General features: G+C 49.4%; 1 protein-coding gene across 1 annotated transcript in view; it reads left to right on the top strand.

Moving 5' to 3' along the window:
* The window catches only part of Camk2n1 (calcium/calmodulin dependent protein kinase II inhibitor 1), a 3,955-nt gene extending 2,547 nt beyond the window's left edge, over positions 1 to 1,408 (top strand). The window contains exon 2 of the mRNA XM_031379206.1: positions 12 to 1,408. Coding sequence (XP_031235066.1) covers positions 12 to 82 — 71 coding nt within the window. The 3' untranslated portion in view covers positions 83 to 1,408. The remainder of the gene's footprint in view (positions 1 to 11) is intronic.
* Positions 1,409 to 13,413: the final 12,005 nt, after the last annotated feature.

Consider the following 13,413-nt stretch of genomic DNA (forward strand, 5'->3'; position numbering starts at 1 on the left):
TTTTTTTGCAGTTGTTATTGAAGATGATAGGATTGATGACGTGCTGAAAACCATGACCGACAAGGCACCTCCTGGTGTCTAACTGCCCCAAAGACAATGTGTTGAGGGAAAGAATAAGAAGAGTGGCGGGGCTGTGACAGTTACTGACAAAAAGCACGAGGAGGAGAAAGCACTTTGAAATTTATTATTAGCTTGCTACCTGCGATGAAATCGACAACCTGTGTCTCAAGTCAGGCCGAGAGACAGATGAGGTGGGGGGAGGAGGAGAAGGAGGAAGAGGAGGAAGAGGAGACCGCGAAGGTGGTGGTGGCTCTGGGCTCCTCTACAAAAACAAAAGTTAAAAAAAAATCACACAAAAAGTAAAAAAATTAAAAAAAATAAAAATCACTATATACACACATATAAAAGAAAAAAGTCTCAGTTGCAGCTATTTGTCAAAATTAATACCTGTTTCTTTTTATATATGGTAAATATTGTGCAGTTATAGATCTGGAGTTTGAACCACTTCCCAGAAGCAGCACCAGCGACGCGAAGGTGCTGTGTCCTCTGCTGACTAGGCTCTTCCCAATGTTTACATTATTTAATCTTGCAAAAATGATCCTGTGCACTTGGATGTGACATGCTGTCTAGTCCAGTTTTATTTTTTTTTTAAAAAAAAATGTTGTTTATTCTTGGATGTACAAAAGAAAATTGGGGGGGTGGGAAATGATCTCTGTAGATACTGTTGTACTTTGGTCAGCTTTCAAGTTACCGGAAATGAAACCCATTTTAAAGCGGAACGTAACTTTTCATAAGGAGTGATGCTCGGGAAGGCCCCTTCCTTGTCTTGTTTTCAAGAGACAACTGAAAAGCTTGTGCTTCTTTGTTGCTGTAAAGCTCTCTGCCCAGGTGAACACCAACAAGGGGTTTTATATGTCAGGAAGAAGAAAAACAGAAAAACATGCTTGAGCTTTTTCTAACCTCCCCTTGGGGGTCTGTTGTGCGAACCCCCCTCTTCTTCAACATTGTGTCACTTTATTCATTCTCTTTAATGGACTGTAAACAACAACAACAAATGTAATCACAAGAGTGCCAAATATCTTGAAACGCCAAAAGGCATTTTGGTTTCCTTTTCTCCCCTGTGCTCTGAGTCCTTGTACAGGAATGCTTGGAGTGTCTTTTCTGTTATTTATAGGGGTTCTCTTAAGGCTCGCCAGCTGCCTGTTTTGCATGGTATTTGCAAAAAATGCCTCTTGCTTGAGGAATCTTTTACTTTTATTTTTTTTATTTGTTTGCAACTTTGGACCTCCAGAGGTCCCCCCCTCCCCCAGTTCCTTCTTTTCTTAATTCTCTATTCTGTATGTTGCACCTTGAACCAGCACACAGGGCTATTTCTCCAATGTACAATAAAGAACTCTTCCTGTGTCTACTCTCTTTTGTTGGCCTTGTTTCTCGGGGACTTGCTGTCCATCTGACTGGAATAAGGAGATGGTGGCTGTGGCCTGTAGGATGAAACAGTTTGTGTGAGTTGGGGACATCAGCCAGTGGGCTGGATGGGCCGGGCTATCCCCTGAGAATGGCAGAATCAGTGGACTTCGAATTTTGCAAATGGCTCCCTTCTGGTTTCCCTGAGGCTTTGGCCATCCTGTTGGGTTGGGAGAATGCCAGTCCTGTGGAGAATGAAGCTAGGGGACTGGCCTTGGGTTCAGGTTCCAGCTCTGATTTCCTCACTCTCAGAACTTCTGTAAACCTCAGTTCCCTAATCTGCAAAGACCGATGAACTCAGCTTCTGCCTCATAGGGTCAAGAAGAGGAGTATCAATACTTAGCACACCAGAACCTTCCCTATTGGGCCGCCGGTAGCATCCACTGAACATCACTAGAGGTCGGGCTGTGGAGATAAGCTTCTCTGCAACCTCCAGAGCCTACTGTTACTTGCTTGAGGAGGAGTCTATTCTCTGGGGATGCACAGCCAGGAAGTCCCACTTGGACCTGCTACACCTGCCTCTAATTACCCATCAGAAAAGCCTGTTTGGGGGAGGCGGGGGTTGCTGGAGAGATGATGGCTCAGCGGGTAAGAGCACTGACTGCTCTTTCAAGAGGTTCTGAGTTCAAGTCCCAGCAACCACATGATGGCTCCCAGCCATTGGTAATGGGATCTTATGCCCTCTTCTGGTGTGTCTGAAGACACAGACCGTGTGCTCATATAAATATAATAAATAAATCTTTTCAGGCAGTGGCGTCGCACGCCTTTAATCCCAGCACTTGGGAGGCAGATTTCTGAGTTCAAGGCCAGCCTGGTCTACAGAGTGAGTTCCAGGACCACCAGGTCTACACGGAGAAACCTTGTGTGTGTGGGGGGGGAAAGTTGGGCAATGTTGGGAGGTAGCTCCAGCTCTTGTTTAACTGGAGGCAGTGATGGGTTCTGTGAGCCCAGGACTTGGGAGGAGGGTTTTGGCTCAAGGAAGAGGTCCAGTCCCGCCCCCTTCCCTGGGCTGTTTTGCATGTAGAAGCCCCACTGCCTGGAACTTTTGATGTGTTTGTTGTAAAGCTGTCAGCCAGGGAGTCACAACACAGCTCACAGTGACAGGAGCTGAGTGTGACTCAGACATCAGGTAAGAGTCTCCGCAGGAGGGGGTGCAAAAGAGGGGCTCCAGGGGGCCGGGGAGGGGAGGGGAGGGGAGGGGAGGGCCCATGTCTCATCCCTCTTCTTAGGTCTGACAGCCTCAGCAGGTCCCAGCGCAGGGTTCTTCATCCTGTGGTCATTCCTGGGACCGATGGGGGAGCTGGAACTGGCAGTGCCCAGCCTGCGGATGCTAGCAGATGCCAACTTCATTTCCCCAGGCACTCGGTCCTCTTCCTGAATCTGGCTGTTTTCCCTCTTGACCCCAGGCACTCCCTTTTGGACTGGAAGGTCTATGGGCTCCTTAGAGCTAAGCAATGAATGCAATGTACTGCCATCCCGCTTCCCCAGAGGACTAAGAGGGTTACTGGGGGAAAGGATTAGGGCTAGGGCCTGCTTTTAATTCAAATAATCTGCCAAGAGGGGCAGAGGCCAGGCAAAAAGGTAGCTTTGGGGATGTAGTTTCTGGTACTGCAGTCACTGAGTACTGTCTCATGCAGTTGTCTCAGCACTTCCAGAAACCCAGCTACATTCACTTAACCAGCCACCAAAGAAGCTGAGGCCCCAGGGAAGCAAGAAAGACCACCACCAGCATCACTCAAGCTTTCGCTGAACACCAGACTCACAACAGCCCCAGGAATGGCGCCCTGTTGTTACCTGGCGCCACAGCAGAAAGCGGCTCTCAGAAAGGATGATTTCCGCCAAGCGCCTTGGTTTGTTAGCTGCAGAAGCAGGATTGGAACCCAGAGCCCATCATCCAGGATGAGGATGCAGATGGATTTTGCCTCTGAACCTGGCTTCGATGGTTGTCCTTCAGCCTTTAAAAGTCCTTGTGTTGGTGTGTTTTCCTCAGGCTCTGCTTGTCTCCATCGTCCTGCATAACAGACTGCATCAGGGGTCAGAAGGGGGCAGCGTGTGGATGTGGTCAGCCAGCGCCTGGAGCTAGCTGCCCGGCGCCCTGGGCCAAGGCTGAAGGTCCATTTTAATAAGTGATGTATTAAACGGTTCCTGCTGGAGGCCACTGGGCAGCGAAGGCGGCTCCTCAGCCTGGAATGAGTCCTCCTTTGTAGAGGCCTCCTTTCAGTAATAAGGAAAATAAATCTCTTAAATACACTGTGTAGTATTGGGTGAGCATTTCTCGAGAAGGCGCTTTGGGTACTGGGAAGAACCAGATATACCATGTGCTGGGTATGTCTAAAGGATCTGGAGAGGGCAACAATGAATATGGAAAAGGCTAAAAGATGGAGGTGGGGGAGGGTGACTCCAGACCTCCAAGCATGAACCTGGAGCATCCAGGGCTGCTCGCTCTCTCTCTCTCTCTCTCTCTCTCTCTCTCTCTCTCTCTTTCTTTCTTTCTTTCTTTCTTCTTTCTTGTTTTTTCAAGACAGGGTTTCTATGTGTATCCCTGGCTGTCCTGGAGCTCACTCTGTAGACCAGGCTGGCCTCGAAGTCAGAAATCCACTTGCCTCTGCTTCCCAAGTGCTGCGATTCAAGGGATGCCCCACCACTGCTCAGCTGAATGCTTTCAATAAGCAGCCATATCCCTTGATTCTGCTCCTGTGGCCTGTCCAGGCGGATAGGCTAAAGGATATCAACGGTATCTTTATAGGAAGAACTGACAAATTAAGTTTGAAAGCAGAGAAGCTTGAAGATTACTCTCGTCTGCCACAGATGGAGGAGTGAGCCTGGGATGCCTCTGCAGAGGAGGCAGCGATTTCTAGGTGTTCAAGGACTACCCCAGGAGAAGGGACTTTGGGTGGCAGGTGAATTCAGGACTTAACTGGTTTGGATTTGAACCCTTTACCCTGGCTGTGAGCTGGGGCACGACTCAAGGCCTTTGTCTCTGGCTCTTCTATAAAGTAAGGATGGTAAGAAGTGTCAGAAAAGGTTAAATGGGAGCTTCTGTCTCCCCACAATGTGGCCTGATACTCAGAAAGTGACAGCCCTTGGTATGAGCATCTAGGAAGTAATCTCTATGTGTCAAGCAATGGGTGGCCAGAATCACTGGAGACCTTCTTACAATACAATGTGTCCTGTTTTTGGCTTCTGTACTCAAAAACAGATACAGTCTCTTTGGGGGTGGAAAGGGCAGGAGTCTGCTTAAGGGGATGGGAATGGCCTGAGGGAATCAGTCTTCCAAGGATTCTACATAAAGTTGTGTGCTTGCTCCCCAAAGGCAGTGCCTCCGGAAGCTAAGCCATCCCTTCCACCCAGCCTGCCAGAAATCTTCCTTCTTGGCCTAGGAGGAGCCACGGGGCTGACTTGCCCTGGGGAGGGATGAGCTTAGGCCTCTGCAGAGGTCATTACCTGAGACAAGACCTCAGGCTTCATTTAGTGAGTACTGATTTCATGCCTGCATTGTGTTACCTGGTATAATGAAGAACAAAGAGGGACTTGTCCTGGGTTCAAAAATAATCATTATCCTCCAGGGACATGAGACTGGGACAGAGGGGTTGTGCTGATTAGGCTTATGTGGACTTGACACTAGCTCTAGTCATCTGGCAGGAGGGAGCCTCCGTTGGAAAAAAATGACTCCATAAGATTCAGTCGTAGGCAAGCTCGTAGGACAGTTTCTTAATTAGTGATTGACATGGGAGGGTCCAGCCCACGTGGGTGAGGCCGCCCCTGGGTTGGCGGTCCTGGGCTCTATAAGAAAGCAGGCTGGGCAAGCCATGAGGAGCAAGCCAGTAAGCAGCACCCCTCCACTGGCCTCTGCATCAGCTCCTGCCTCCAGGTTCCTGCCCTATTTCAGTCCCTGCCTCGGCTTCCCTCAATAGACTGTGACTCAGGATGTGTAAGTCAAAAAAACCCTCTTTCCTCCCCAAGTTGCTTTTTTTGGTTATGGCGTTCTGCTGCAGTGATTGTAACCCTAAGACAGGAGCTTGGAGATTCTAAAGCTTTAGCAACACATTTCCTTAGTGTTGGCAACAATGGGAACCAAAGACAGCTGGGTCTTGGGTATGGCCTGGCACTCAAACCTGTGACCCACTTTAACATAAAATACCAGTGAAACTCTAGACTAGTTTAAGATGATCCACAGGTGCTGGGCAAGAAGGTAAAAGGCACTAGGTCTGTCTGACCCCAGGAGCTGCATAGGAAGAAGGGAAGAACCGATTCTCAAAAGTATGTATGCTGTGATATGCATGTGCTCCTACCCTCCAATAAAGAAATGTGATGATGATGACGATGACGATGATGATGATACCAGACAAGTTGGGAAGACAATGTTAAGTTGACATAGATAACCCTGATTCAGTTTCTTCTATTCTTACCACTTGGTGCCATTCTGGCAAATTTTGTCCAACTGAGGAGTCAATATGGGACCATGGCTGGTAACTAAACCCCACAGCTTATTTAGGCTTTATTAGTTTTTATGTAAGCCCTTTGTATTCCTGCAATCCATGCCTGGAGGGCACGGTACAGTTAGTCAGCCTGCCTCCTTGGGACACTCTTTGACTGTGTTCATTTCTTAGACTTGCCTGCTGATGGAGCACAAGAGACCTGTTTTGTAGGCTGGCCCCCAAGTAAAGCACCTTCTTACAGTGTTGTGCTTTGAGAGAAGGTTCTCACGAAGCAAAGCTGGTGTTGAACATAGTATGTAGTATGTGCTATGTAGTATAGATTACGTAGTATGAAGTCCTCGAACTTCTCATCTTTGTGTTGTCACCTCCCAAGGGCTGGGATTACAAGCATGCAACACAATTTCCAGGTTTTGAAGTCTGAGCATAAAATCTAAGGCTTTGTGCACGCTAGGCAGGCACTCTCCCAATCCAGCTGTGTCCTCCACCCCCTCAGTGAGTGATCTGATATTTTCCTCCCAGTGGTTTGAGAAGTGTGATGGGTGGTTAGAAGGAGGCAGCGAGTCCCGCTCTCTACACCATATCAGAGGCACAGGCAAGAGATGATGCTCATGGCTGTTGTACTGGCCTGGATCATCCGGGCTGAGACGGTGGGGTCTATCAGGATTCTGGGTCGAAGAATTACCCCCTTTCCTTTTGTGATCAGTGCATCACTGTGCAAAGCATATGTGTTAGGGGCAGGAGCGCCTCCACGTCTTGAGATCTTCTGCACAGGCCGTCAAGGGAGCCATTGTCCAGTCGTTCTATGTCCAGCGAGAGGCAAAAACCCAGAGAAACCATGAGTTCCAGGAACCCAGGATTTGCAAAATTCCCCACAGTGCAGTCAGATGACCAATAGATGGAGCCTTGCAAAAAAAGAAAAGAAAAAAAGAAAAAGAAAAGAAAAAAAGAAGAAGAGAAAAAAAGAAAAAAAAAAGAAAAAAAATTTTTTAACAAATTAATAGAAGCGACTTCCTGTGGAGAAACTGGCATCTTGGTTAGAAACTGTGCAGCGTCTAATCTTTTTCTTGGAAACAGGCAGCTGCTCTCTGGTTTACACAATCTGCCTATCGGAGGGAAGGAGAAGGGGGAGTCAACCATGCTGTCCTTATTCAACAGCAGAGATTCTCCCAAGCCATATGCAAAAATAAATCTCAGGCAATGCTGGTAACCCAGGAAACCTGGCAGCTGGACTAAAGACTGCGGGGCGGCCTGGGGACAAAGATCTGATGTCCAAAGACCCAGGCCCCACCCCAGAGGGACCAAGACTCACAGAAGCCCCCAGCCTTCCCTTCAAGCGTTCCGGGATCCACAGATTTGCCTCAGCCTGGCACCTCTCAGGCTGGAGGGTTTGCCCCTAACTCGGGGAGCGAACACCCCCCCAACCTAGAACAGGGTCCTTGACCTAGAGGCAGCTGTTTTGAGGACAAAGGGTCAGCAAGAGGGGAGGAAGTCACTGGGAGGACAGGCTGGATTGGGGAGGACCCGGAAGTATGCCCTGGGAAATCCTAAGAGAACAGTCGATGGGAGGGGTGGGCAGTCGAGGGGGTGGGGGAGGCAGACTGCGGCCAGGGAAAGAGATGCCCTGTGGGACGCAGCTGGGCAGCTGGGCGGCCAAAGGCTTCAGGAGTTTACCCTGGAAGGGTGTTTTATGGAGGAGATGAAATTGGTGAATTCATTAATTAAGTCCATATTCATTCAACAATTTTTTTTTCTGGCAGGCAGCGAGGGGGTGGGGCTTGTGCTTGGCACAGGGGAGACAGTGCTTGCTAGAGGGAGGCCTTTTCCGGTTCAGAAACCACAGCGTCTGGTCTGTGACCTTTCAATGACTGACTTTCAAGAGGGTGGAGGTAGGGGTGGGCCCGGGGGAAGTGTAGGCAACCTCTAGGGGAGTCCCAGGGAGCTTGCTGTCAGCACCCAGCTTTTGAGTTTCACAAAGAGTTCGCGGTTTCCTTCCTTTTGGCCAGGGCTGGCTGTGTGACCACTATCCCAGGCGAGTGTATTTTGTCTCTCTGGGATTCATTTCTCTATGTGAAAAAAAAACTCCCCCCCCACCCGCATCAAAACAAAAACAAAACAAAACAACAACAACAACAAACTTTCTCCTCATCTTTAGTTGTAGACCAATGATTGCTCTGTCCTGTCACCATTTAAATTTCTGAATCTTTACAGCGGTTCTCCTAAGTAGTTATTGTTTCCAACCCCATTCTACGGATAAGAAACAATGAGGCGCACCTGCTTACTTTCCCACTGGGACTGAAATCCAGCTAGGTTTGGTCCTTTATGCTCACGGTCAGGGCAGCCCTAGTGCAAGGAAGGGTTCTCAATACTGGCTATTTATTATTTGTTTATGTATTTACGCTTGAGGCTCCCAGCCCCCCCGGAGCTCAGGGATGGATTGTGAGGTAGTCATCCTCATGCGGGTGCGGGGGAGCTAGGAGGGAAGGCCAAGGATCTACTAGGCGGTGAACCCTGGACCAGGCCAACCGGTTGCCATGGGGACGGCTGGGCGGAGATGTGGGCCAGGCAGGCAGGTTGCCCCGCTAGGGCAGTTCCGGGGACCTCCCTCCCTGAGTGCGGGGAGTGGCACCTGGGACTGTGCTTTCCTGGCAGCCAAGGCCACAAGAATTCTTGGCTCGCAGACAGGAAAGACCACAAGTCCCCTCCAGACGTCTGAGCTTTAGCGACCTGGCCCAATCCCCCGAGCTTGAAGGCTATCTTCAGTTCCTCTGTGTGAATTATTTACCGCGTCTGGCGGCCTCCCCGGAGGCCTCCCCGCGGGCCCTCCGCGCTCCTCCCTCCCGGCCCTCCCCACCCCTCCTCCGCGCGCTGTGTCTCCACTTTCTGGTTTCAGCAGCCTTTTTTTTTTTTTTTTTTTTTTTTTTCTTCTTCTTCTCACTGTCCAAGAAGTTTCCTGGCCTAGGCCCCAAGGGGAGCCCGGGGAAAGCAGCTTTCCCCTGTCTCCTTCACGTCAGGAGCATTAATTGCACCACTTGGCTCCCTATGTACGCCAGCATCTTATGTGGCATTGAGATGGTAATTCCTGTTCTGGATTCCTGGACGGATCGCTGACCAGATCCCAAATGGTGACGTGGAGGTGTGGCCTTTGCATTGTATCCGAGCCCAATGTCATCGTGATGTGCCTTTTAATTTCTGACATGCACCACAGCGCTGGGCATACTGAATGTGTTTTACTAGATTCGCCTAGCACTCCTATGACCTGAGGCTGCTGTAGATTATCTCAACTTGAGTGACTGAGACACTGGGGCCTGAAGAAGTTGAGGAACTGGCCTCTGGAGGGAGCCAGAAGTGGAAACAGCTGGACCCCACTCACACTCTCCTCACCTCTATGGGCTTAACCCTGATTCTAAGGCTTCACCTGTGGCTCTTCCCCACACCTGGCATCTGTGTGAGCCTTCGAGTTACACTTTGTATGTAACAATGTAACAGATGTCACGGGGTGAGTGAGTTACAATTCTCACAGCTGGTCTTTACACCTGGCCCTTAATACTGGGAAAGCAACATCGACACCAGGAAGTCCAGAAGAGCTCCTGCCCTCCTCAAATTTCTATTGGTAGCAGGGTGGGGATGGCAATGTTTGAGACAGGAAGCAAAGGACAGACACCTGCTACAGTTACATGTAAGATGGAGCTGGTGCTTTGTATGATAAGGGCTGGTTGCACAGAGAAGGCACTCTAGGGTGGCAGAAGGGCACAGGTAAAATTTGGGGCTCATGGGTAAAGGTGCTTGCTGTGTGAGAAGGTGGCAAGGCAGAACCAGCGCTGCCCTCTAACCTTCACAAGTGTGTGTGCCAACCTGTCTCATGTATAATAATAAAAAAATTAAGGGAACAGAGGGGAATGGAGCTCTTGGTAGGAGCATCCAGGAGCAGAGGACACTTGCCTGAGCCAGGGCAGGTCCTTAGAGAAGTGATTGGGAGGAAAGGGGATGAGGGTGAACTACAGGGGTTCTGGAGGGATGACAGAGGATCACAGGGGTTCTAGAGGGATCAGGGTTGATCATAGGGGTTCTGGAAGGGAAAGGGTGGACCACTGGGGTTCTGGAGGCATGAGAGAGGATCACAGGGGTTCTGGAGGGGAAGAGGGTGGATCACAGGGATTCTGGAGGGGAAGAGGGTGGATCACAGGGATTCTGGAGGGGATGAGGGTGGATCACAGGAGATCTGGAGGGGTGCCGGGCAGGCTCTCTGCCGACAGAACCAGGCGAGAGGGAGAGAGCCCGGTCCAGCAGAGCCTCTCGGGGCTGAGCGGGATAGTGAGTGTCGCAGCTCGGATCTCCTGCCTCCTCCAGAAAATAACCTCACCGAGCTGGGAGTCTGTCAAAGCAGGAACTCGTTTTTTATGTATCAGTCCTTTCTCTTATATAGGGCTGAGAGAGGAGGTGGAGTTTTCAGCTGGGGTGAGATGATGTAGGGGGAGGGGAAAGTTGACAAGGAGTATGGGGCGACTGAAGGAGCCAACAAAGTTACTCTACGTCAACAGGATCTAGGCAAAGGCAGGCTTAAGCAGGTTATGTCGAGTCACTCTAGTATGGAAATGACTGAGACAGTTTACAAAACTCAAGCCAGGCTCAGGTTTGTCCTCAAGGCCCAAACCAGGGCCAAATAGAGCCCAACAGAGGGGAAGAGGGTAGATCACAGGAGTTCAGAAGGGGAAGAAAGTGGGTCACAGAGACTCTCAAATACAAGCTCAAGGGTTGGCTTCTTGTCTGTTGGTGTGCCATCTCCAGGGTCTCCTGTATCCCAGGATGACTTTGTATCTACAGTGTAACCAAGGATTACCTTGAACTCCTGTCTCTACTTCTTAAGCACTGACAATACAGTTGTGTACTGTACACCCATGCACCATACACACACTGGGATCAAACCTTTATGTATGGCTTTTATGTATATCAGGTATAAACATACATAAAATGCTACAGCCCCCTGACCCTCGAGAGTCCTAGAGCAGTAGTTCTCAGTGGGGACTGACTTGGACCTTCAGGGGACTTGTCAATATTTGGAGACACTTCTAATGGCCACTATGGGACACTGGGAAACATCTTAGTACAGGGACAACGTGCAGAACCAAGAGGCTACCCCCAATCATGTGCTAAACAAGACTGTCTAGGAGACTTTACAGTGGGAGTAAGGCCCTTGACCATGTCTGCTCAGATGCAGGCTGCTGTAACAAGCCCTCCCGCTTTGTGCAGCTATAACCCGAATACCCACATGCTTTCCATTTGCTCCCTTACCCAGTTTTTATATTTTCAATAGTGAGCCTTGTCTGTAACGACTGATCCATCTCTCCAGCCTTCCAATTCTTATTCCCAGGGAAGAACACCTTTAAAGGCAGGTGTGCAGGGAGTGCCAGGCCCTGAGATAAGCTGCTCACTTAGGGATCTTTGCAGTGACTCAGTGATGTAAACCCCATGTGGCATTCAGGGAAACAGGCACTGCTGGAAGACCCTTGGGGACCTGTGTGTCTTGTTTGCGGCCGTCTGTAGAGCAGCGTCTAAGTCAGTGTTTGTGGAAGAGGAAATGAACATAACTCCATGGCTTCAGGGTACACAGGGTCACTGTGAAGAAATGGAGGCAGAGAGAGGTGGAGGGTCTCCTATGGAGTCACGCATCGGGATCTTCTCCCTTGCTTTCCTACCTGAGAGTGCCAGTTTCCTTGGACCACTGGAACCTGGCTCTGCTTCTACCGCTGGCAGGGTGGGGCTGACAGCCTGAGGGACATTTCAGAGATGCTCACAGGGTGACAGGGTAGGTCGTCCTGGAGTCCCAGTCAGCTGGAAAGCAGAGCGTCTTGTAGTCTAAGCAGGGAGCTCAGTAAGTGCAATGTGAGAATTCAGAGAATTCCAGGTTTAACTCAGACACCAAGCAGCCTCTATGCTATGTTCTTTGGGTGGACATCTCAGCAAGTCTCCCACCCCTAGCAGCATGCAGGGGGGCAGTCCTACTGTTACTTGTTGAAGTTTAGAGAAATACTCTATCTAAGAGAATCCACAAGGAGGGTGAAGACCAGCTATTCATCTTGATGTCCTCATTAATTTGAACTCAGCATGTGAATGGTTGGGGATTACTATTTGAAGCCCCTGATACTCATTTTGGCGATTTGTTTTGTTTTGTTTTCGTTTTTGTTTGTTTTTTGTTTTTTCGAGACAGGGTTTCTCTGTGTAGCTCTGGCTGTCCTGGAACTCACTCTGTAGACCAGGCTGGCCTCAGAGATCTGCCTGCCTCTGCCTCCCAAGTGCTGGGATTAAAGGCATGTACCACCAGTGCCTGGCTCGTTTTGGAAATAGAGCCATAGACCCCAGCCTCAGAGGTCTGTTTGAAGAGCCACAATGATCATGGATTTCCAGCACCATTGACAAAATAAATAATAGGCTCTGCTCTTGAACCCATCCCCAGGTCTGGGCTTTGGGGCAAAAAAGACAACTTGAGGGAGGAAGGGTTAATTTCAGGGTTCAAGTTTAAAGGAAGGGAAGGCAAGCTGGGTAGGAGCATGAAGCAGTGGTCACACCCACAAGCCGGAAGCAAAGAGGGATCAGCCTCTTCTTCATCTTCTACAGTCCAGGATCCTACTTAGGGAATGATTCCACCCACAGTGGATGGGTCTTTGACCTCAATTAACACAATCAAGATAACCCCCTGGGTATGCCCAAGAAGCCCATCTTCCGGGTGATTCTGGGTTCTCTCAGGTTGATGACACCAACCTTCACAGAAGCTATCAGAGGATGGAAGCCAAGGTGAGATGGGATCCTCCTGAGATTGCTTGGCTGTCCCATGAACCAGGTCCTGCTGTCCAGTGTACCTTTCCACTGTGTTGGGCTCCCTTAGGCCACAAAGTGGCATTGCCTGGGCAGGGAGTGTGTGGTGCCTTTTCCAGGCTTCTCCCTCAGTTAATGGGACAAATGGGGAGGGTGTGGTCTTCATTTGCATGGTAATTTCCTGCAAAATGGAATGTTCCATCCAGCAGGGAGACTTGTAAAACTCAAGCTTGTTAAGACTCAGGAAGTCAGACTGGAGAGATGCTCCATTGTAAGAGCAGCTTCTTGGAGAACTACTTAAAGCTGACTCCCAGCAAATGAACTCACATGGAGTTCATCACCTCAGCTCTGATCAATCCTGTGCCTCTGCCTTCTGAGGGCCACAAGTCCCTCACATACATAATTAAAATAAAATCTTTTAAAAAAGAAGATGGTTTAATAAGCAACAACAACAAAAATGATGCAGGAAGTAAACAACTGAGAAGCCACAGGAATTCCCTGAAACTGATCATATGAACTAATCCCTCTATTCCCCCAATCTTATTTAAGCAGTAAGAACAGATGACACATGCTCAGACAAGCTGAGCTGCCTGGGAGACACATTCTCCAACCTGTCAAACCATAAGATGTGCTCCAGGATTCTAGCTTTTGTGAATTGTCATTCCAAAACTCATTGGCTCACCAAGTTGGATCCTTTTTT

The sequence above is a fragment of the Mastomys coucha genome, unplaced genomic scaffold, assembly GCF_008632895.1.
Source record: "Mastomys coucha isolate ucsf_1 unplaced genomic scaffold, UCSF_Mcou_1 pScaffold18, whole genome shotgun sequence".
In the NCBI taxonomy this organism is placed as follows: domain Eukaryota; kingdom Metazoa; phylum Chordata; class Mammalia; order Rodentia; family Muridae; genus Mastomys; species Mastomys coucha.